General features: G+C 42.2%; 1 protein-coding gene across 9 annotated transcripts in view; it reads left to right on the top strand.

Annotated features, from left to right (window-relative positions):
- The window catches only part of FRY (FRY microtubule binding protein), a 426,510-nt gene that overhangs the window by 345,796 nt on the left and 55,911 nt on the right, over positions 1–24,803 (top strand). For 5 of the 9 annotated variants that reach the window (XM_089899275.1, XM_089899270.1, XM_089899272.1 and 2 more), the window contains 13 exons: positions 196–452; positions 892–1,038; positions 2,453–2,621; positions 3,582–3,672; positions 8,992–9,074; positions 14,028–14,178; positions 14,735–14,838; positions 15,611–15,796; positions 16,069–16,176; positions 17,953–18,151; positions 19,570–19,691; positions 22,526–22,713; positions 23,736–23,830. In XM_089899275.1, the coding sequence (XP_089755401.1) occupies positions 196–452; positions 892–1,038; positions 2,453–2,621; positions 3,582–3,672; positions 8,992–9,074; positions 14,028–14,178; positions 14,735–14,838; positions 15,611–15,796; positions 16,069–16,176; positions 17,953–18,151; positions 19,570–19,691; positions 22,526–22,713; positions 23,736–23,830 (1,900 nt within the window). The remainder of the gene's footprint in view (positions 1–195; positions 453–891; positions 1,039–2,452; positions 2,622–3,581; positions 3,673–8,991; positions 9,075–14,027; positions 14,179–14,734; positions 14,839–15,610; positions 15,797–16,068; positions 16,177–17,952; positions 18,152–19,569; positions 19,692–22,525; positions 22,714–23,735; positions 23,831–24,803) is intronic. The other 4 variants (XM_022574608.3, XM_022574609.3, XM_089899274.1 and 1 more) reach the window with 1 other exon arrangement.

Here is a 24,803-nt window from a genome sequence, read left to right as displayed (position 1 = left end):
TCCATGGAGCACCTGCTGAGAAGTGAGGGGTTTGAGGACAAGCCTCAGTTGTAAGATTGTATGGCCTTGGGGAGCTGCTGTAAATGAAAATGCTGTGTAAACGGAGGGCTCTGTTGGATCTGTCAGTTGCTGTTCATCTTTCGGTTTAGTTTGATGAGATGACATGGCTCTCGGTCACTGCCCTTCCCTCTTTAGAGGTCAGCCAGCGGTTTCCCACGACGCACCCGAACGGGCGTCAGATCATGCTCACCTACCTGCTGCCCTGGCTGCACAACATCGAGCTGGTGGACAGCAGGCTGCTCCTCCCAGGCTCGAGTCCCAGCAGCCCAGAGGACGACGTCAAGGACCGGGAAGGAGAGGGGACGGCTTCTCAGGGGCTAAAAGGCAATGGCTGGGGCTCCCCGGAAGCTACGTCCCTGGTGCTGAATAACCTCATGTACATGACAGCCAAGGTAAACTCCGAGGAATCATGCCTCCATCCTGTGCTCCCACATCCCAGGAAACCCGGGATTACACCTGGGGGAAGTGTCATCTACCATTAAAAGTCGCAAAAATAGGGTGGGGTTGGTGGTGACGGTTTCATAACAGTGTGAACGTGCTTCATGCCACTGAACTGTACACGTAAAAATGGTTAAGATGGGAAACTTTATTTTACCACAATTTTAATCGTGATCCTAATCGTCATCATCCTAACATTTGAACAATCATACGAATAAATATTGTGCATTATAAATTCCTAAAAAGTGGCATCTTTCTGATGAATGGCCGTTTCCCCCCTTCTTATCATTTGGAGATGACCGTGACCCTTAAAGTGACTATTAATCAGACATTTTGCGTCCTCACGTTTTTTCTGTGTGTCTCCCGAGCCGGTTTTTATTTTGTTGGTTACAGTATGGAGATGAAGTTCCTGGACCAGAAATGGAAAATGCCTGGAATGCTTTAGCCAACAATGAGAAATGGAGCAACAACCTGAGGATCACCTTGCAGTTCCTGATCAGCCTGTGCGGGGTTAGCAGTGACACGCTTCTCCTGCCCTATGTGAGTGCCCCTCTGACGTTCAGTGCTCATTATTCTGCCGGTGGCTCCATCAGCGGTTTGCAAGTCGGAATGTGCTCTTTGCTCCAAGTAGAATAGAGATGTCAGATTTCATCCGTCACACTAATCTCCTGTGAGCTTTCTAGATATTACATAAAAGTTCCCTTCTGCCCCTCTGAGATGCGGACTAGTGTCCTAGTGACACCTCTGTCATCCCCTTTCTAAGACTTTGGACACGGAAACCTATGAATTTAGGTGTAGACATTTTTCTAACAATTATCTAAATCTGTATTCTAGAAACATTAGACCCACCCGTTATGTAAGAGAAACTAGGTGACACATTATATTTTTACTAATAAAGTGTTTCATGTTTACATCCTGATGCTCTTAAAACAATAAAAATGGAGAATCTCCCAGTTTGTCTCTTCAAAGGCAGGTGGTAAGAGAGAGAAAGAAGCAAAGAGAAATCCTACTGAGATTCCCACCACTTAGTGTTTGTATTTAAAGATGAGGTGATCAACAAAACCATGTTTACAAAAACATGTTTAAAACCATGTCGACAGAAACATGTTTAGAACCCTGACTCAGGGGCTTCCCTGGTGGCGCAGTGGTTGAGAGTCCGCCTGCCGATGCAGGGGGCGTGGGTTCGTGTCCCGGTCCGGGAAGATCCCACATGCCACGGAGCCGCTGGGCCCGTGAGCCATGGCCGCTGAGCCTGCGCGTCCGGAGCCTGTGCTCCGCAATGGGAGAGGCCACAACAGTGAGAGGCCCGCGTACCTAAAAAAAAAAAAACCCTGACTCAGTTGGCATCTGTGTGCTGGTTGCTTTTCTGAGAGATTTTGTGCCTGCCTGCTGTTCTGGGCCACATCAGTCACATTACAGCAGCTTCCGTGCCTCAGGTTTGGGGGCTATGGTGATGCAGAGCTTTAGTCCAGGGTTATTTTTACAACTTAAAGCTATGCAAACAGCTCAGACTCGTTTGTTTCTTGGGTAGCAGGAGACTGAGTTTTTGGTTTTTTTTTTTTTTTTAACAGAAACAGCTAGCAGTTTTCCCCCCATGGTTCTGTATAAATAAAATACTTTCTCAAGGTAAGACCTTACATGGCAAGTTTTTAGTTTAGATAGAATCATGTTTAGCCCACAAGTTATCCCCAAAGTAACTCTTGTAAACTCAGCCATTAGGGAAGGTAAGACCTTTAACCACACGCTCCTATCAGATGTGCATGTGAAAGGAGGTGAGTTTTAACCCAGACACTTGACTCCTCCTGGGAGAGGAGGAGGCTCCATCAGGGTGAGCGCTTCTGGGGGGATGACGTGGTCAACAGAATGAATGGGTTACCATCTCCGCTGTCGACAGCCTAACATTCTTGCGGGCGTGCTCTGGAAAATATCCCTTGTGTTCTGTTTTTCATCTCAGATTAAAAAGGTGGCCATATACTTGTGCCGTAATAACACCATTCAAACCATGGAGGAGCTTCTGTTTGAGCTACAGCAGACGGAGCCGGTGAACCCGATCGTCCAGCACTGTGACAACCCGCCCTTCTACCGCTTCGCGGCCAGCAGCAAGGCCTCAGCAGCAGCCTCCGGTAGGGGACAGGCGGCTGGGTAGACACCTTGCCGTGGAGCTCTGGATTTACCTTTATGTAGAGCATCGAAAGGATATGAGTGTGTGTTCATTACTTTCTCTTATTCCTACATATGCACTCATTTAAAAGATGGCTTAAGGATAGCTGAGACTCTTAGGGCCTTGTCTGATTAATGAAATGATTCTGTAAGAATAGCCAATAGTCGGGAGCCAGGGACTCATGCGCAGAGCTTCTTGCTTTAGGCTGAGCTTAGAGTGGACACTAGTCATTTAGGTGTCTCATTTCTGGACCTTCCTTCTCGTATCGATGGAATTCTCTTGGCTAATATTCTCCCAGGGTTTACTAAAATGCCCCCTGACCAGTGTTATCACTTTCGATAAATTGGTCTCTCAGCATCATTTTATGAAATATATACCACCCTCCTCAAATTCCTTGATGCTTTCTTCCTTTCAGTTCACCTAACGCTGTAACTACCTTCAAACCTCTCTCCTCCTCTGGTCTCTTATGCCCTCTGTGTGTTCGCATCCTGCTGCCAGAGCAGTGCTCTTGCAAAGAAGCAGTGGCCTAGGGATCAGAAGCTCTAGGAACTTGGAAATGCTTCACTAACATTCGTTTATTAACTCCTGGACCCAGAAATGCTAAAGGAGCTAACAGCAGGGCTGGCCACTGTAAATAAGCTTGTTACCTAAGCAGCCAGGAAGAAAGGGCTTCAAGAATGTTGTAGCCTCGCTTTATAAGAGAGTTGAGGAATTTGGTTTGACCATAGCAGATGTCTGGGATTCTCCATTGCAGTGGGGCAGGCTTGGAAGGTTGTTTAGAATGTCTGAGATTCTGCAGAAGATGTAAGGAATCTCACAAACAGATTTTACAGGAAATCCTTTCCTGGAATTACTTGAGACTTGAGCTTGACCCCAGCGCAGGTATTTCTTTCTAAGTGTTGCTCTTTAATCCCATCTACAGGAACCACCTCCAGCAGCAATACAGTGGTTGCTGGCCAGGACGGTTTCCCAGACGCTGAGGAAAGCAAGATATTGAAAGAATCTGATGAGAGGTTGGTGCACAAATTTGGTTTAACATCCAGCTTAACTTTCAGCAATTGTCTATACAAAGCATTAGCAAAATTTGTGGGGCTTCATAAATTTCACACACACACACACACACACACACACGCACACGCACGCATCCTTCTTTGTTTTTTAGAAACACAGATTGACTTTCAGACTCCACTCTGTATATCCCTAAAGATAACAATTTCCTGCTGAGCAAAGCCAGAGGAGAGAAAGATTAAGAGAGATGTTGTTCTGGTGGCTGAAGCCTACTTACCCCAGGGCTTAATAAAAACCACAAGTTGTTCTGCTAGTGGGCACAGACCATCTGGAGTTAGAGGGAATTTCCACGTGAAATGTTCAAATCTGGGTCTTGAATAATTTCTTAGAGACAGAGTAGTTATCTTGGGGTGAATTCTGTGAAACATCATCATTCTTCTTTTACCTTTACTCTTTCACATCTGGGTTAACCAAGAACACTGTCTAAAAGAAGTCTCAATCCCCTTCCTGTTAGCTCTTTAATGGTAATATTTCTCTTGTTCGTATTTCTGCCTTCACGTTGTCTAGGAGCTACCCATAAATAAGCAAAATCTAGATCACCATTTCCTGCAGTTGGTTGTGAAGAGCAGAGAGACAAACCAAAAGAGATAACAGGACTGAAATTTGAAAATTAAAATTAGAATGATTCTCATGGTGTTGAAAACTCCTTAGGTTGAATATTTTCTAGTGAAAAATAATGGGGAGCCCTTTCACTTAAGAAATTAATAACAAGGATGAGATATTCACAAATTCATACTGGAGAAAATTTAGTGGATCAAATAATGAAGAGAATTCATTTAGCCTAAAAAGCCCCTAGATGCTTCATGACCATCCTCAGGATTTCATCCTGTACACGAGAATACATCAGGGGCTACAGGTGGAAGATTGTCTGACATGGGGCTGGAGTTCTGAAAGTTCATTCTCTAATTTAGGCATTTATCAGGTTCCTCAACATGTTGATTACTGGCTGGCTGCACTGCCTTTAGGCAGGTGCTCATCCTGTGAGCTTGCCTTCAGATCAAAAGCTCTAACTCAGTAGGTCATGAATTATAGACCTTTTCCTTTACAGTTCTCTAATAAAGGCCTTTCTTTCTCAGAAATGGATAATTTTCATACTTTATGCATCAATGACAGTACAAGATAATTAATTAACGTGTTACTTTTTCATCTATATTTGCCAGTACCTTCTTTGGAAAACTCCCTCATGGTAAAAAAAAAAAAAAAAAATCACATATTTCTATAAAGATATTTCTACTTTCTGGTGGGAGTGTAACATTCTTATCATTTAATGTGTAGTCTGAAGTTTTCATCTTAATTGTATTAAGGGTAGAAAGGTGATACATTTCCATACATTAACATCTCATTACAAAGGCCCCTTTAGGACCAGAGTTCTGAGTGTCCTGCCTAAATTTTTAGTGGTAGCCTTTAAAATGAAGAAGCCAGAGAATATCTGTACTAGGCTTTCTTGTTTATCTCTTGCTTTCCTGCTCTATCACCACATCTCTGTTGGCCATTACAAAGCCTGATGCTACCCACATTTTTACATATTTGTGCACATCTGTTATTTCATACTGACTATATCTGTTTATCTACCTATAGGTAGGTTAACTGGTCATATTTATATATATGATCACACCTATATGAATGTTCTATCACAAAGGATACTATCATTCCATTGACCCTATATTCCACCTATGCTATTTCTCTAATATAGTCTGTCTTTTCTTTGAAGGTAGACTGTGCCCTCAGCCTAAAGTATCCTTTTTCTCTGCAGTCTACTTACCGCCTTCCTCCCTGTCATGCTGATGTATAGATACTTGTAAGCATACTTGTGTCTCAACCACTAGATTTTCATTCTTAGAAAACAAATTATGTAGCTCTTATACATATTTCTGTCCTCAGTGATTACCTGACTATGCTGCACATAGTAATCATTTCTTAAAATGTTTACTCAGTATGTGAATGAGAATTGGAGAAACATCACAGCCCCAGAGGTGGATAAGCTATCCAAACACCCTCCAGCCCCCCTTTCTCCCTCCCTCTTACTAACCCCGTTACACAAGACAGTTGTTTACTCTGTTCTTTACATCCTTCTAGACAAAGAGCCTACAGAGATAATCTTGGTCACAAATACCAATGACCTGGCTGCTGTGTGACACAATTCCTGGGGGTACCAGTCACCAGAATGCATTGTTGGGCTCCAGGGGGCACCATGGAGTTGTGCAAAGCGGCAGCCCTGATGCCATGTCCTTTACAACTAGTTAATCGTTCTTAGATATAATTCAGAAATATTTAATAATACCATACCTACTGCATTAAGTTTAGATAACTTATAGTAAAACCAGGGTAAAAGAATGAGTCAAGCTAAAAGGAGAGTAAGATAGTTATGTCAAAAGTCCTAAAGAGAACCACTAAAAGTTAATATTAACCTAACATTGAGTTCCTCAATAGTCAAAGTAAGAAAAGAAAAATAGAGCAAATTTTGTAACTTTCAGTACATCAGAAAGTAAACAAGCAAAAGCAATTCATTGGAAGCTACTAAATAAGTGTTCCTAAGCTCTAAGAAGTATTTATCATCTAGTTTTTAAAATGAAACAATAAAGTGAACACATATTTTTAATTAAAATAACAGTTCGTAAAATATGCAGAAACAAACCGTTTAAGTATTTTTAATACATCAACCATTGATAAAAGCCATGAAAGGATTGTTCATAAGGAACTAAAAGCAATAAACTTCAGCTATGTAAGTTTCTGGTGATCTGTGTTGATACAGGGGTAGAGATTAGTAACCCACAGAAAGTTGTGTAAGAATTAATTTGAGCAAAATCAGCAAGAGAAAATTTAGGGAAACACTTTGTGCTTCTCGTTTTTCTCTTAGCAGAGCTATTTTTATGATAACATTTCTAAGACATGTACCTTTATATTAAAAGACTGTTCAGTCTACTTAGTCCTTGAAATTCTTCTAGGACCTAGACCCAAAATTATTTTCTTCAACCCAGGAAAGCAAATGAACACAGCAGATTTTAGTCTTGGGAATCAGTTTTTTACCTTTTCTTTTTGCCAAGTGTACACTTCCCTGCTCTGTGGTTTCAACCTTCTCTAGAATAAGGAGAATAGTCTGGAAGGGGCTTGCTCCTCCCCTTCATCTTGGCATCATAAACGCCTCCTAGCAATCCTTTAGATCTATCTCAAAAGGAAAAGAGAAGAATTGACATCCTTCCTATAATTCTTCCCTGCCTGGCCTTCCCGAGCACGATTGTAAAACCGACGTATATCACAATTCTTGAAGAGCTAGGAAGCCTGCAAAGCTCTCTGTCCTGTGGAAATCTCCAGATGTGGAATTCTTTCATCACCCTGTTTTTATTCCCTGTTGAATGATGTCTGGGCTCTGCATATGCTGTTTATATCTTTGCATTTATCAGCATAAATATGATTGTAGAACTTCTTCAGAAGGTAATAGGTTTTTCACTTTTCCAATTTCATAAGTACCAGTTAGACAATTACGTGGCCTGATTTATATGAAACTAAGCAGATGTCCTCCATCTTCTGTTTTATGGATTCACAAATTAATAGCCCAAAAGATAAGAGAATGAAGAATGTTTGAAATACAAAGTTACTGGGAGAAAGGTGGCTTGTCAGGACCAAAAAAAAAAAAAGCTGCTGCAAATATCTACATAGTGAATAAAACCAAAGGCTTTATACTCAATACATTTCTATATTCAGAAAATTCAAATCATCGTTGCAGTGTTCTGAGGTTATACCCTGGGACGAGGTAGCATCTAATGGTACATCCAGTACATTTTCCTGAAATATCACTGTTTCTCCATACATTGATGAGGACAGCTATAGCCGTGTATTTTCTAGTGTTCCAGAGGGAAATAGAGTGTTGATCTGCTATCAGTTAGGATGGAACACCCAGTCAATAATGTAGACAAAACCCACTTTGTATCATTTTATGTAAAGTAAATATAGACGTACCGTTTCACCCACACTTACCCTCATCCACACCCTTGCCTGACCTTATAGCTCTTTAGATGGTAAAAATGCTATTGATTTGTAAGTTTTTGGTGCCCTAAAAAGGCATTCTAGAAATCCAAGGTAGAGGTATAATAATTAATACCTTATAGTTGGATGGCGACTTGGAGTTTTGGAAATTCTCACATCATTTCTTTTGATTCCCACAGCAGTCCCAACAAAAGATTGGGTGAAATAAATGGTGAGGTGTTATTATTATTCCTTTTTGGCAGGCGTGGAAACAGGGTCCCCAAGGAGGTAAAGGACTTGCTCAGGGTCACCAAGCTAGTGAGCGAGAGCTCAGCCTGAGATCGCATCCCCCCCTTCTTGGAGGCAACACGGCAATAAAAGCATCCCTGTACTGCCACCTTCCTCGGCCTGACACTGGACAAGTTGCTTAGCCTCACTCGGCCTGTTTCCTCATTTGCAGAGTAAATGATGCTTATCTCAAAGTTGAGTGAGTGAGATTAAATGAGTTAATGTATGTGAAGTTATTATACTTCAACCTTTTTTTCTCTTTTTTTTTTTTTTTGATTATTTCTTAAGCCACAAGAGAGACCAGACAGAAAGAGTCCCTCTGGTTATATCATGTCTCAACTAGCACCTTTTCCTAAAAACACTTTAAGGAAAACTTTAAAGCTGGTTAAGTCCAAAATTTGTTATGGAACTATTTTTGTTTCCAGCTATTTCCAATTCTGTCTCCTTTCACTTATTCAATCATTCAGCAATTATTTCTTGACCACCTCCCATATGCCAGGTTACCATGTGAGTAAAGGATTCATGTTATTCAGTATGATGCCCATTTTATTTCCAAACAAATGTTATAATTTTCTAGTTTAATTCAAATATTAGTCTTAAAATGTTTCTTTTCAAGGTTTGAACTTGTGCTCCTGAGCAAGAGTGACCACTGGCCCTCTCGAGGACAAAAGGAATGTTTGGTGTACACTTTTTTTTTTTTTTTTTTTGCGGTACGCGGGCCTCTCACTGCTGTGGCCTCTTCCGTTGCGGAGCAACAGGCTCCGGACGTGCAGGCTCAGCGGCCATGGCTCACGGGCCCAGCCGCTCCGCGGCATGTGGAATCTTCCCGGACCAGGGCATGAACCTGTGTCCCCTGCATCGGCAGGCGGACTCTCAACCACTTCGCCACCACTTTTTACAGTATTCTTTTAGGAAAAGGATCATGAGAACTAGCTGCCCCAAAATAGTATGTTTTTCTGTGTCACAGCACAAACCCACATGTCAGTATCTCATGACGGTTCTTGTATTTGAAGGTTCAGTAACGTCATTAGAGCCCATACCCGTCTGGAGTCGAGATACAGCAATAGCTCTGGAGGATCGTACGACGAGGATAAAAGTAAGTACCAACAGGCTGGGGCGGGGGAGGGGGGGTCAGATGGAAGGCAAAGGGTTGGAGAATAGAAAATGAGTATTTTGATTATTCTTATTCTAATCACTAAAAAGGGGCCCATAAGTATTAAGTAACTACTTAATCCAACTATGTAGATGGGCAAGTCAACCTCTTAAAAGTAAAAAGAAGCCAAGCAGTGCATGAATCAAAGCTGTTAAAACTTCAAGCTACTATCTAAAGACATATTTTTGTATTCTTGGCCCTTTTCCTTGGTAATGCAGTTGGGGAAAGGCTAGTAAGAAATGGTCTCATGAGAAAACAAAGGTTTCCATTCAATTTATTGACCTGTCTTGGGAGTGGATTTAACCTTTAAGCCTTGTGAGTCAGCTCACCCAGGATAGATTTGTTTTCACATTGAATATCTCAACGGCACAGTCTCAGTGGCCAAGTGAAAACCTTGCCAGACTGGGAGATAAAATTATCACAGAAATTTCATTGTACCTTGGGACGTTGGAAAAACCAAAAAGGTCAATGCATTCATTAATTTTGTTTAAGCCCTGGACAGGTTGTGTAGATACTCAGAAGGTGATGGGTATTACTTGTTCACAAGTTACAGAAATTCTGGAACCAAAGAACACTCCCAGTGACATTTAGGTATGCTAAGGAAATCGGTAAACTATCTGGTAGAACTTATTTGTCTATTTTGGTGGAAATCGTAATATGATATCTCATGAGTTAGGTTCATTTTGTAAGTCAGTGCATTGGGCCTTTGTAGTGGTTGTTTTGAGTTGTTTTGTTCTTATGGGAAATGTGCAGAGTGGGGTAAGAGCTTAGCAGTTCTAATGACACCACATTTCAGTTGCCCTTACTTTACTCCTTAATGCAGATATAGATAGGCAATTCTCCACCATTCAAAATACCAATTGGAGGAATGTCTAAAATCCATATATATTGCCATACTTGGGTTAAGTTTTAACTATGTCCCTGTAAAACCTTTTTCTAGAAAGGTCAGTATGAGATTAGGGGGGGGGAAAACAAAAAAGCTATTTGCATTTTCCCTCCTTTCCATGCCCCATCAAGGGGCTCTGCCATCCAGACACCAAACAGTTGAATCTAGGCAGGACCAGATTTTATAGATGAGGAGAGCAGTACCGGAGGAAAGGAGTTGTTGGTTCAAGAAAAGTCATTGCTATGCAATATTTGGTAACACAGAATTTGAGGACAGAAAAACTGAATCATGAAAAAGTTAGGCAGTCAAATCCTGACTCCCCCAGAATGTGACAGGCATGATATAACAAAGCAAAGCGCTCTGTGACTGTGGATTTTACATTAGGGATATTGTCGCACTTTGGCCAGTTGACTCCTTCAAAGTGTATCTCTTTGCTCTGGGTATAGGACCCAGAATTCGGTAGAAAATGCCGTAACAAAGTAACAATCATTTTGAAAATACATCTTCAGAGCCCTCTGGTATTAAAACTTCATATTCCTTACATATTTTAAAATAGTGAATTTCAGGGGATAATTATAACAAAGTAAGCTAATAGTTGTGTCGTTATATAAACTCAGATCACTGACTTTAGGGACAAAAAGAAAAAGTAATAGAAGTGTTTATAAAGGGAAGGAAAGACTACTGTGAATGCAGATAAGGTATAAAGAGTAGTCTAGTATTATCATTATGGCCTCTGTTTTACCCAGAAATGTTTATAAATTTGTCATACCAGCATAAACAGCATTTTAATGGGAAATTTTGGGTACAGAACTTGAATTTAATTGAGTCAGGTGTCAGTAATATTCTTCACAAGGTTACTAATATTAGCTAGGGAAATTGGAGTTCACAGAAAAGTAGTTTGGGTGCTGAGAGCTCAAATCTTCAATTCCTCATTGAAAGAGAAAATGGAATCAAGCTTCTCAAACAGATCCTCATAACAGAAAGTACATAAACTATATGCTAAGATCCTTTCCCAGGCATTCAAGTACTAGAACTTGACTTTGGCTGTCTTGGATGAAGCAGTGTGTCTAATAAGGCACGAATACCCTCAGGACTTTGGTAACTGGGTCCTCCCAGATGCATGTTTGGTTCCAGCTACCCAATGATGGATAGAGTATGCCACGAGAGAAGCAAAAGTTAGCAGGCTCAATTCCAAAACCTTATGGCCAGGCGTCTGGTATATGTTAAGGGCAGTTACTTCCTCCCTGAATTCCTGAGGGTATCAGCAAGGGTGAGAAGAGTGAGAAGGGATCAGGAGAGACCTCGTGGCCCAGGGCTTCATGGTCTGGGTTACCCAAAAATAAGGATGATGCGTACCTCCTAAGTGTATTTTTTATTAAAAAACCATACCACCTTGAGTAAAATGGACAAGCAAACTGATTTAGACCCGGTCTATAAAGCAGTTTTCTACCAGCGTTATGTAAGCTTTTTTTTTTTTTCAGAGCTACTTAACATATCTGGATTATTTTCCAAAGCCATATGCTAATGTCTGTAACCCCACAGTAAGGATACAGCTAGTTAAGTTGGATAGCAGCTGAGTCCTAGCAGTTTAGGCCTAACTGTAGAAAATCAGTTTTAGGTCAGCTTAATCCCTCGCAGCACATTTTTGCTGACTGGATATATATCTGAGAACATCAGAAACGAAAAACAGCATGTCCTTTCCTAACAGAAATCTCACAAGTTTGGTGTGTGTTTTAATTCTTCAGTGTTCTCCCATTTCGGCTCCCCGTTCTAGTTGTGTAGAGTAACTAGTTGTTTAGACGTGCATTTTGCAACTAACTCACCTGGACAGCTGTTCGAGGAGGTAGTTTGCTGAGCGTGAGGCATGCGGTAGGTAGTTTACCGAGTGGGCTAAGCTGAGTGACTATTATACCTGCTTAAAATCTTTTCTGGGCTAAAAATGTGGCACATTCATGGCACAGAGTGACGGGTTTCTAGTCGCTCATGCTTGTGTGTTAGAAAGAGTCAGGAGTCACTTTCAGAGGTGACTCCTGGTCTTAACCCCTGGAGACTCCCTCAGCTCACATCCCAGGAGAAGTGGGCTGTGCTTGGTTCTAGTCCCTGTGTGGGTTTGGAGCCTCAGTTTTCACCATAGGAAGGCATCCCCCCCATCAGCTCTGCTAACTGTTAAGGCCAGCGTCCTGCACTGGACCAGTAGCATTGAATCAGCTACCTCTCACTACCTTCAAAAGTGCAACCAAGGGCTTCCCTGGTGGCACAGTGGTTGAGAGTCCGCCTGCCGATGCGGGGGACACGGGTTCGTGCCCCGGTCCGGGAGGATCCCACATGCCGCGGAACGGCTGGGCCCGTGAGCCATGGCCCCTGAGCCTGCGCGTCCGGAGCCTGTGCTCCGCAACGGGAGAGGCCACAGCAGTGAGAGGCCTGCGTACTGCAAAACAAGCAAACAAACAAACAAAAAAACCTATATTTTGGAGAAACTGCCTAACGATGTTATAAAAACATCCTTCCTCTTCATACACTAAAGTCTATCCCAGGATTAAGCCAGCTTGTCTGAAGCCGTATGCATTGATCATATCATGTGGCCCCAAGTGCAGTGGCTTGTCTTGAATGCCACTGGCCTGGGTTGAGAGCGTTATAAAAAATAACTCCATGAAATTTGTTGCTGTGCTTACTTTAAAAATATTTTGTTGAGGAAGTTCATTAATTCATTCAAAATATATATGTCCTGATCTCCTACGACGTGCCAGATACTGCTCTGTGTACTAGGAGCAAAATAGAGAAAGTCCCGCTCTCAGGGACCTTGTGTTAGAGGCAGAGGAGGGGGAAGCCGTCAGCGCTGCGGAATCGGTGCCGCAGGGGAACTAAAGCAGAGAGAGAGGGAGAAAGTGATTGGGGATGGGGTGGATTTTAAGTGGAGTGGTCACAGAAATCCTCTGCGATAAAGTGGTACTTGGGCAGAGACTTGCATGAAGTAAAGGAGTGAGCCACGCGGCCGTCTGGGGAAGAACACTGCAGCTGGGGGGTGGACGGTAGGTGGACGGCGCCTGGCACGGTCACAGAACAGCAGGAGAGCCAGGGTGACTGGCGGGCAGTGAGCACAGGGGACAGCAGAAGGAGATAAGCCAAGAAACAGGAGAAAGATCTTGTCAGGCCTCAAAGGCCCTCATGGGGCTGCTGGATTTCGTTCTGAGTGTTAAGGGGAACTGCTGGCCAGTGGTAAGCAGAGGAAGGGGCTCTGAATGAACTTGTGCTTTAAAAGGATGACTCTGCCTGCTCTGCAGGGAACAGACTGTAGAGGGGCAAGGAGGCAAGCAGGGAGAGGCGGTGGGCGCTTAGCCTAGGGTAGTAGTGACGGAGGTGATCGTGTCCTAGATCTGTGATGAGGTAGAGCTCACTGAATAATGTGGATGGTAACAAATTACTTAACCTTAGCGTCCCCTTGATAAAATAGGGATAATAGGTGCCCATCATTGGGTTATTAATATGTGAGATGCATAGACCACCTGGCATAAAGTAAGCGCTCACTATGCTAGTTCAAACGTTGTTATTTTAATTATTACTGTCACCACCATCATGATCATCATGATTAGAAGTTGGATGTGAGATGTAAGGGAGAAGTCAGGGAGGACTCCAAGGCTCCTGTCCTGAGCGAACTGGAAATAAGGAATCGCATGTCACTGAGATGGAGGAGATCAGAGAAAGAGCGAGTTGTCACAGTGATGGGAATTCACGTGATGTAATGTTTTTCTTTTTGTGTATCTATATTTTCATATTTTTAATCACTCTATAATGAGTCACCATAAATTAGATATCCAAGAAACAAAGGAATGAAAGAAACTTAATCAAGTCATTCCAACCCATTTGATCATATAATTTCATGCTCACCAAATGGAATGGTTAGAGAGTTATTTTTACAAGCATGAATTTGTAAGTTTCTAAAAAGTCAAGTAGGGAAAATAAAAACCTCCTCTCCCTGAAACTAAAGCACGCTTGTGTTTCTCACTCTGTAGATGACCCAATTTCTCCCTATACTGGCTGGCTGTTGACTATTACAGAGACCAAACAGCCACAGCCCTTACCCATGCCTTGTACTGGAGGATGCTGGGCCCCCCTGGTGGACTACCTTCCAGAGACCATCACTCCCCGGGGGCCACTCCATAGGTGAGTAGCATGTACAGGTAGAAGGAAATGATCACTTAACTTTGAATGGACTTTTCTTCCTATGAAAAGAGGGAAAGGTACTCCAGGTCCCATCAAATGAAATGACCTTTGAAATCAGAGGGAACATGCTGACCTGATCTGCAGCTATCAGCATATTGGCAGAGTCTGGTCAGCCATTAACCAGGGTGCAAAGCTGCCCTGTAGCCCTCTGAGTTTTTCCTTGATCTCACCTTGGTATGGGTATTCATTCTGTTATGCTTTTTAGATTGTGAGCAGCTTGAAGAGAGAGCCCTTGTCTTCTGTTTCTCTTCATTCCTCAGCTCTTATTGCCTAGTAACTAGTAGAATCCCCATTATGTGAATTAGCTCAACTGAAGTTTCTTCTCCTCATAGAGCTCTGTGCTGTGTCAGAAGTTAAACTCCATTTCCCTGGAATAAGGGCCTTACATAATTCTTCAACAAGGTTTACAAGTTGGATGTAATTGTGACCTAATGATCTATCAGTGTATTTTCATCCTCTTCAGAAGTTGCATTAATTTCATCATTTCATTGATTAGGTGCAATATTGCTGTCATTTTTATGACTGAGATGGTGGTGGATCACAGTGTAAGAGAAGATTGGGCTCTTCATCTCCCATTGCTACTCCATGCTGTCTTCTTAGGTAAGACTGGAACCAAGAGGAATTCTAGCCAATAGGGTCCAAAACCTACAGAAGTCACCCATAGAGCTTTCCTTTTACATGGACATCCTGCTTTTCCTCATTTCCAAAATATCTAGTCTCTTCCGTTTTTCACTGTCTTTCTGTGACATCTCTAGAATTCTAGTTGATCAGTCACTGTTTAAAATTGTACTATCACTACAATGTAGAGTGGTACCTTGCCAGTGCTATTTCTATAAAGATATCCAAAACAGGTTGGGCCTCTTTGTGGGTCTTTGGTTCGACATGATAAATTTTAAGCCATGAGACACAGTCGATGCACAGAGAGAAAGAATGTAGAGCATGGTGGGCCAAGCACTGAGATTTTAAAATACTCAAGTTGTAGAGCAAAAAAATGGGAAGAGGAACCAGCCAGGCAGGGAGACTCAAAAGTTCAGTTAGAGAGAGAGAGAGAGAAAATTAGAATCTTTCAGTAACAGGGAGATCCAGGGGAGAGAACATCTCAGGAAAGAGGAATGCTAAGCATGTCAGATGCTATGGAGAGGTCAAGAAAAGTCCGTCTATCAGTGCTTTATGAGAACATTTGATTTAAGGAATAAAACATTTTATTTTGCCTAGGACCAACTTCTTTACGTCGGTAACACAAACAATAACAAAGAAAACTAAACATTCTTTTAACATGTTCCTCCTGGGTATCTTGGAGTCTTTACTATCCCTGGAATCTAAACGAGCTGAAGATTTGTTTATGCTAAGAGATTCCACCGTTTTCTTCCAGGTTTGGACCATTACCGGCCTGAAGTCTTTGAACACAGCAAAAAATTGCTTCTTCACCTCTTGATCGCCCTCTCTTGCAACAGCAATTTCCATGCAATTGCTTCCGTGCTCCTGCAGACTCGAGAGATGGGTGAAGCCAAGACTCTAACAGTGCAGCCAGCTTACCAACCCGAGTATCTCTACACAGGTAACAAAAGAAGGAGTGGCCGGGAACCTGAGACAGAGTCACAAGTATGAGGATAACTCGAGGTGTCACTGGAGCCCAAATTAACTTCTCGGGTGCTATTACCCACCCCCCAGCTTTCTAAGTGGTAAATGACAGGACTATGAATATGCACCATTTCACTTGATGTGAACTTACTTCTCAGAATCTTTCTTCATTAGTAAATATTTTCAAATATACTTTTTACATTGTTATGATGATTGCTGTTTTCATTAAATATGTTCCTATTGGTACAGTGAAAATTAAAATGTCCATTGACCAAGAGCATGAGTCTAGAACACCCGTGGAGGAAGATGCAGAAAAAAGTGACCATCTCCATCACCTCAAGAGCAGGCGTCACCAAGGTGCCAGATGTTTCACTGTGTACCTTCTAGTTCCCTTGAAGGAATCTATTAAATGACTGACTTTTTTCTGGAAGGCACCGTTAATGGAAGTCTATTAAAAATCATTGCGGTTTTGAAACCAAAAATTTCTTCTTAGAAATGAGGACAGAAAGCATTAGCCGAGTCAAAGAAATGACCCCGTTGTGTCCAAGCTACTCATGAAAACTTTCCCAAAAGGGTTGACCAGCGGTTCTCATTGAGAACCAGAACATTTTAAAATATCTTAAAATGGTGATGAACTGACAGAGTTCTGGGGCTACTTTTCTTTACCTCGTTATTTTGTACATCACATTGGCACTGGATATGGGCTGGCATTTCATAAGTCACCACGTACTTCTCTCATTACCTTGAAAAGGAAGGACCTTTTATGCACTCTTGTCCTGGGCCCTGTCCTGTCTTCTGACAGACGTTGCGTATTTCTCTGGAAAACAAATCTGAAGTCATTAACTCTGAAATGTAAGGACTTGCTGACCTCAGTTTAAGCTCTTTATTTTGAACCAAGCTACACCTAAGTGAAAGTAATCCATCAATAGCCTCTCAGAGACACAAAACTCTCTTTACTGTAGACGACGCTTAAGTAAAAGATTCTGAAGACTGGCTGTTCTAGCTCCCCAAGGTAGGGATGTATTCCGTTAAGCACGTGGCCTTAGAATGAGAAAATTGTAATCTCTGAATGCATCGGTTTTGTATTCACTATACCACTGATGTGGCATAAAATGGTTTAGAGTGGGGATTTACAAAACCAAAGCGAACACAATATACCGTAGGCAAGACCTTGTAAAATGATTGAAGCTCTATATAGTACACATGGACTAGGTGTACCAAAACTTCGAGAAGTGTCTTCTTTTTATAAACATTTGTTAAATATTTATTGAACACCCAGTTTCAACTACAGTTGCTTTCAAATCCATACTAAAAACCTATGTGATAAAAATTGTCTTCATCTTATTGTAATAGGCAACTGGGGTACAGGGAAGTTACATGACTCCCTGAGATTACACATTAAATGGCAGAGATAATACTCAGACCCAGGGCTTCTTACTCATAATTTAATATATCTGTCAGACACACCAGAACTATGTACTTTTTATAATTATTAAGTAGGAGAAAAGGAATGGTCGTGTGTATACATTTTCAAACCCACAACCTACCCAGAGATGTAGAATGCTAACTGTAGTATAGTATTTACTTATACCATATTTATTTTGCCTACCTTGAGACATATTTTATTAAAATACATTAATATACACACAGTATTCACAATTCTGGGTACATTTACTCAAAACATTATGTACAATCTACTTATCGCTGGTTAGTGTTGATATCCTCAAAAATGGTATCATTTCACATATTTAGTTGTCTATTACCCAAGAATAATTTACTAACAGCACAGTTAGGTGCACATGCCTAGAGGAACTGTTCATCAGCCTGTGCACGTGTGTGAGAGTGCACGCGCAGACACACACACACGCTGCTTTTGTAGAAAGCGTCAATTAAAACACCAGAGTAGAAAATAGCAGATCGCCCTCTATTACCAAATGCACTCTCGTTTACACAGCAGTGCAATTAATCCGTAAGCAGGGAAAGAGTGTCAGTCTTATTTAATCATAGCCACAGCCAAAATGAAGCGTTTCCCCCCCCCCCAAAATTAAATAACTACACACTTCTTTATGCGCACCTCCTGACCTCATTAAGTGCCCGGCCTGCAAGTTCCACCTTGACCTTGTCTTCCGCCAGGTGGCTTTGACTTCCTGAGAGAGGACCAGTCCTCCCCGGTGCCAGACTCGGGGCTGAGCTCCAGTTCCACCTCCTCCAGTATCAGTCTGGGAGACAGCAGTGGGAACCTCCCGCAGATGACCCAAGAGGTTGAAGATGTGGACGCAGCTGGTGAAACAGACGAGAAGGCAAACAAGCTCATTGAGTTTCTGACCACCAGGTAATGAGGGGTCAGGATATGGGCTGCTGTTTTCAGGTCAGTCTTTTGGAAAAGGGACATCACTTTAAAACCACAGATAGAAAAGCAAGCCTGGAGTTCTAGCAAAGTCTTCTTTCTTCTAAATTGTGTCTGCTGTAGTCTGTGTACAAGGCAGACACTGGTAGGCATTGTCACAGTTGAGAGGCAAGGAGATTTTGTACATAAAGACCCTGCAGCAGGTGGAGGCAAAAAAAGTAGCTCCCAGAGGTGAGCGTGACTTTCACCATCTATTGGAGCTGCCAGGATCTGGGAGTTGAGACCTGGCAAAGAACATCACTCTGGAAAGCAAAGATATTAGCCACGGTCAACCCAGTGGCAGCTGCAGAGAGGACAGCTGTCTGCTCCTGTAGTCCAAGGAGTCATTTCTAAATGGAATTCAGAAGCCAGAAACAGTAAGGATGCATGATAGGAAAGGGATCAAACTAATAATAAATCAAAATCGAGAAAAACTGCGAGCGATCCTGTTTTCTGCAGGTCTTCTGGCTCTTCTAAGGAACAATTTAACTTGGAAGGCTTCCAAATCTCTAGTCCCCTGAGGTCCAGTATTTGTATAAACGCATGCTTACCTGTGACCTGGGGCATGCCGACCTTCCGCAGTGAGTTAAGTCCTGGAAGTCTGGTCTATATAAATATTTGTTATCTAGTATCTCACATGATTTTTCTTTATTCAACTAATGCATCAAGTAAAGCAAAAAATGAAGAGAGAGCATTTTTTCTTCTATTAATGGTTTAGAGTATTGTGTGCACTCAAGTCAGTATAGAATTTAACGTACAGGAAGCTCAGGGAGGGGCTGGTGGTGCCTCCATACTGGGTACCTCAGAGACCTGACTGGTTTATGGAGAAGAAAGATATTGTCACCTCACTGCTGTCGGTGTTGGGAAGGGTGTTCTCTAAAATTCTCACCCCTGGATCCATCCCATTCTTACTGTAGAAAACCAAATAGACAACAGAGGTTGTATCTTCAAGTTGGTGCTACAGTATTTGGCAACCTCATGATGTGATCCTGATAAAAGCATTATCTCTGCAAATTCTAAGACATAGAAATTGAGTCTGTGTCTAAATCTGTATTTTATTTAACATATTATATCATTTTGTTTAACAGACACATAGCACCTACTATGTGCTAAATAAACACTGTCCTGGTGAATTGAGAGGTTTTAATTTTGTGGGTAAAACATAAGAAAAAGTGTATCTCCGTCAATTAGCTAGTTCTGTTTTGAGTATGCTCTTACGCTTTAGAAGACTGAAATTTACCACCAAATTAATATGTAAAATTTTTTAAAATGTATGTTGTACCTTTGGAGTTAGAACTGTGTATATGGTTTTAAAAATGCAAAACGATAGTTACATTTTTGACATTTTGTGTGTTTTGTTGAAGGGCATATGGTCCACTTTGGTGCCATGAGGACATCACACCCAAAAATCAGAATTCAAAGAGTGCTGAACAACTCACTAATTTTCTACGTCATGTTGTATCCGTGTTTAGAGATTCCAAATCAGGTACTTCATCCTGTTTCTCCAAATCCCACTTTCAGCATTTTTCTATAATGGAGCTCATTCTCCCCATATAACCACACACTGTGTATGTATTTGTGTGTGGCGGGGCGGGTGTGTGTGTGTAAAATCCTGCATTCGGAAGCAATAGCAAAGGAATAGTCATAGAGGATATTGAAGCTTTTTCAGATGTGCCTGAGTGATAGTTAATGTCACATATACTGATACTTGCATTATGCTCTATCAAATAATTTCCCCAATGTCTCTGTTCTCCTTGCTTCATTTACCTTACTAGAATTAAACTGTGCCTATATTAATTTTATTTAAAGAAGGCCATGAGAGAGAAGTCGTAGTCACTGACTGTCAGACTCAACTGTGAAAACTGCCAGCCTTGCAAACTGTTTTCTTTTAAAAAAAGAATTTTGTGATAAAATGTTTTCGGCTTTAAAAGTATTTGCTGGCAAGTCCTGTGCCAGTGACCACTCAACGTTCGGAACACAGTCTGATTCTAATTTAGACAGTAGTACCATCACAACATTTAAGCCCTTAGCTGCATTCCATTCAGATTCAGCTTGGCCTGGGCTGATGTGTGTGTGAAATTTAAATTTGGTTCCTCAGCACGCTACAGCAGCTATCCCTGCCTTTTTTCACACAGCAGGCTGGTCACAGTAGATAGGGCTCACCACCTCTCCTGGCTGCTCTGTTAATTAGCACATTTCACAGTTTGAAACATTCCAGATTCGCCACATCTCTTTCCATTATCAGAGGATACTTACTAAAAAACAAAAAATACTGTTAAACTGAAATGGGAAAGTTGTTCTAGGAATAGGATTGCCATTTCTTGTTTTGAGTTTCCCCTTTGGAATTTCTTTGAAATATTAAGACTGCTTTTATTGGTATTTCCCCCACTTAAAAGTCACTTGATAGCCTAAAGGAAGAAATTTATGATGCATGTGAACTCTTCATTTGTGTAACACTCTTGATTGTATGAAGATACTAAAAATGAGAAAACGTATGAGTACCTTATATAGCATATTCTCAGAGGGTATTTCAGGCTGCTTAGAATATTGTATGTCTTTTCACATCTTGCACGAGATACTTTTACCCACCTCAGTTTCCTTGTACATTGCTACTTTCTGCCTGTTTCCAATCCAGCACAATAAAATGTGTTCCTGGAAACACTTGTATTAGTCAGGGTAGCATAGCTGCTATAACAAATAACCCCCAAAGCTCAGAGACCTAACACAAGAGGCTGTTTCTGGACCACATAACAGTTCAATGTGGACATTTGGGAGACAGCCTTCCACCTGGTGCTTCAGGGACCCTCTGCCCTGTGGCCCTGTCATCCCCTAGGCTCGGAGGTCTCAGCCCTCTGTGTCCGTGGGGCAGGTGAAGGAAGAGAGTGTGTGGAGGATTGCTCGGGAGGAGTTTACATGCTAGCTTTGCATGTGACGGCCGGTGCTTCTTCCTACTTTCCACTGGCCAGAACTCAGGCACGAGGTCACGCCTGATTTCCAGGAAGGCTGGGAAATGTACGACCAGTGTGTAACAGGGAGTAAAGGAAACCTTTTTCTTTTCTCTGCCACCCATGAAATAGCTTTTCCCAAAGGACATCGTCTTAGTGGTGGTGGGACGGGGGAGGATTCTGCAATCCTACTAGTACAGTTCCAGCAGTATGATTTAAATAAGCTTTTGTTCATTGCCAGGGGACCTAACCCCCATATATTAAATGGCTTAAGTAGAAAAATATGTTTTGAAAAGCAAAATAAAGATGTAAAAAACTATTTTGAAACATCCATTCATATGGGTTTAATCCTGTATTTACTACCCTGAATGTGTCTAAGTCCATTTTCCAGGACGCTTTGTTGGCTCTGCAGGAACATTCTCTTATACGGTCTTACGTGTCTCTGGGGCGAGACAGCGAAGCAGCAGCTAACAACAGTAACACTGAATTATCCCTCCTGGTCTCATTCGTGAGACAATCGAATGTGCCACAGAGCCTCTAGACCACGGAGACAGCGCAAGTCGATGTTTTCATCATGTCCTGTGACTCTCGTAACCTGATTTTCTCCCTGTAAAGAGGCACAGCAGGTGTAGGGGTTAGTGGCCCAGTATTCAGCCATGGACTTTACCTTCTGCTTTCATTTCTGTCTGATCACATGGTTTCCTGAGGACCAAGATTACCTTCATGCTGGTGGAAGAACAAATATTCAGGCGAAAGTTTAAATGATGCCTGCCTTCTCTGCAGTGCCTACACCTCCATATCTGCATGTTTATGGACTCTTCTGAAGAGCAAAGACTTTGGCCCAGGCCTTGGCTATGCTTCGCTTTCCTCTGCATACACAAGTCCTCCAAAAACTTGTTTCTAACAAATTCTCGTATGAAAACAGGAATGAAAGTATTCTGTGTAAAAAGTACAGAAGAACAATGTCAAACAGTAGCAGTGTAATAGATAATAATACGCTTGTGAGCACATATTATGTATCAGAGACAGTACTAAGCCCTTTTTAAGTTGTTTGATTTTCACAACCCCTCTGAGGTAAATGCTGCTATCCACAAGGGAAAGACGAGGAAGCAGGCTCGCAGAGAATTAGCTTCTTTCCCAGAGTCCCAAATCCCCCATTCAAATCTAGGACCACCTTGCTCCAAAGCTTCTGACTGTACTCCACTATGCCTCCTTAAGACTGATTCAGATTTGGGTTTTATTTTAAAATGGTTCATTTTTAAATAAGTAGCACCAGGAGGTAGCGCTGTGCAGCTATCCTGTTGTAAACGTGCGGATAACTGGTGTCCGAGGTTCGCAGAGGAGCGGCTGACCTGCTCCCACCCCTGTGCCCTAGGTTTCCACCTGGAGCAGCAGCTGAGTGAAGTTGCTCTGCAGACAGCCCTCGCCAGCTCTTCCAGACACTATGCCGGCCGGTCCTTCCAGATATTCCGGGCCCTCAAACAGCCACTGTCAGCACACGCCTTGTCGGACCTTCTCTCGAGGCTGGTGGAGGTGATTGGAGAGCATGGAGATGAGATTCAGGTACGGAAGGAAAGTCCAGGAACTCACCCTTCTCTCAGCTCAAAGATGGGGTGTTAATAACTTTCTTTGAGCTTTCTTCCTCTCGCCAAGTATCCCAGCCATTTGGACATGTACAATTTATTTTGAAATTCTAGAGGTTGACTTTTATTTTTACAAAAATCACTCCGGGGGCATTGTTCTAGAAATTCAGTGGACACTTTTATCGAGCCAACAACTGAAATCCTGTGGTGACTCTTGGTGTTGTTTTGTCTTTATTGATTTTATTTGGTGGGGGCTGAGGGAGTTGTCTTGTTTTGTCTTTTCTACTAACAACCTAAGATGCAGTTGTGCAACCTGCCCACCCAGAGAAGGGATCGCTGTTGTATCTGTGCAAAGCACCACACCTGTCTGTGTGGTTAGCCTTCCATAAACTGGGAAAAGTGAAAGAAATAGTGGGGAGAATAGATGCCACAGGAAGACCCTGTGGACTGGGGACCCCAGAGACCGGGGAGCTGGAAAGCCAGGGGCATTACAAGCTCTGTAGCTTGGGCCAAGGCCTTCTTTTCCACCAGAAATGTTCTGCATCTCAGAGGACCTGCATGCCTGTAGACTTCAACTTCTTTTCCTCCTCCTGGCCATTGGCAGTACACTATAAAATGCCCTTGGGACACAGCCCTTCTCATACTTCATCTCTTAATCCTGGCTTTCAGACGTTGCCACTCTGTATTTCACATGCCCACCATCCCCCTCAACAAGGGGCCATGCTTGTCCCTTGCCCCTCCCTGTTGGATTTCAAATGAGATTGATCTGTGGAAGACCTCACAGCTAGGGAAATAAATCTTCATGATTATCTGCTAACTCCTAAGCCATCTGAATTTCCTAAGTGGCCCTTAAAATTTGTAGCCTTCGTACATTAAAGTAACCATGACTGTCTAACTTTCAATATTACCATTATTTGAATAGTTTGTTTTGATTAAATTTATCTTCATTAAGTTAACAGTAGTTATAAGCAGTACAGAATGTTGTCTTTGCCTGTTTGGCAGGGTTATGTAATGGAAGCACTCCTTACCTTGGAAGCTGCTGTGGATAACTTGTCTGACTGCCTGAAGAACAGTGATCTCTTAACTGTATTATCTCGGTGAGAATCAGTTTAACTTCGTTTTGAAAATCAAATATGCTGTACTGAATATTTGGGAAATGCCTGGACTTTGGGCAATGTCTAAAGAACAAATCCAGTTTTGGAAGTCTGTGTATGATCCAAGAAAGTATGTATGACATTTCCTTAAGTTAAAAAAAAAAAAGTTACAACACACACACACACACACACACACAGTAGAGAAGTATTTTAAAACATCAGCAAGATAGACAATAAATGGGGCTTCCCTGGTGGTGCAGTGGTTGAGAGTCCGCCTGCTGATGCAGGGGACACGTGCCCCGGTCTGGGAAGATCCCACAAGCCGTGGAGCAACTAGGCGCGTGAGCCATGGCCGCTGAGCCTGCACGTGCTCCGCAACGGGAGAGGCCACAACAGTGAGAGGCCCGCGTACCACAAAAAAAAAAAAAAAAAAAAAAACAGACAATAAATGTTATTTCTAAATAATACAAATATTAATGATTTTTCATTTCTTATTTCTTTGAGTATTTTTTCAAATTTTATGTAATTATCCTATTTATTATATTCTATAGAAATAACGTATTTTATTTTTTAATTTTTAAAAATTTTTTTATTTTGGCCGGCTTCTCATCGTGGTGGCTTCTCTGGTTGTGGAGCATGGGGTCTAAGCGCATGGGCTTCAGTAGTTGTGGCATGTGGGCTCAGTAGTTGTGGCACACAGGCTCAGTAGTTGTGGCATATGGGCTTAGTTGCTCCATGGCATGTGGGATCTTCCTGGACCAGGGCTCAAACCCATGTCCCCCGCATTGGCAGGAGGATTCTTAACCACTGCGCCACCGGGAAGTCCTATTATTTATTTTTGGCTGCATTGGGCCTTTGCTGCTGCATGCAGCCTTTCTCTAGTTGTGGCGAGTGGGGGCTACTTTTCCTTGCGGTGCGCGGGCTTCTCATTGCAGTGGCCTCTCCTGTTGCAGAGCATGGGCTCTAGGTGCACGAG

Source organism: Delphinapterus leucas, chromosome 18 (assembly GCF_059928025.1).
Source record: "Delphinapterus leucas isolate spDelLeu-1000000601 "Yukka" chromosome 18, BTC_Dleu_Yukka2, whole genome shotgun sequence".
NCBI classification, from domain to species: Eukaryota; Metazoa; Chordata; class Mammalia; order Artiodactyla; family Monodontidae; genus Delphinapterus; species Delphinapterus leucas.
Note: the sequence above shows the minus strand (reverse complement) of the source record. Positions and strands in the feature narration are given on the sequence as shown.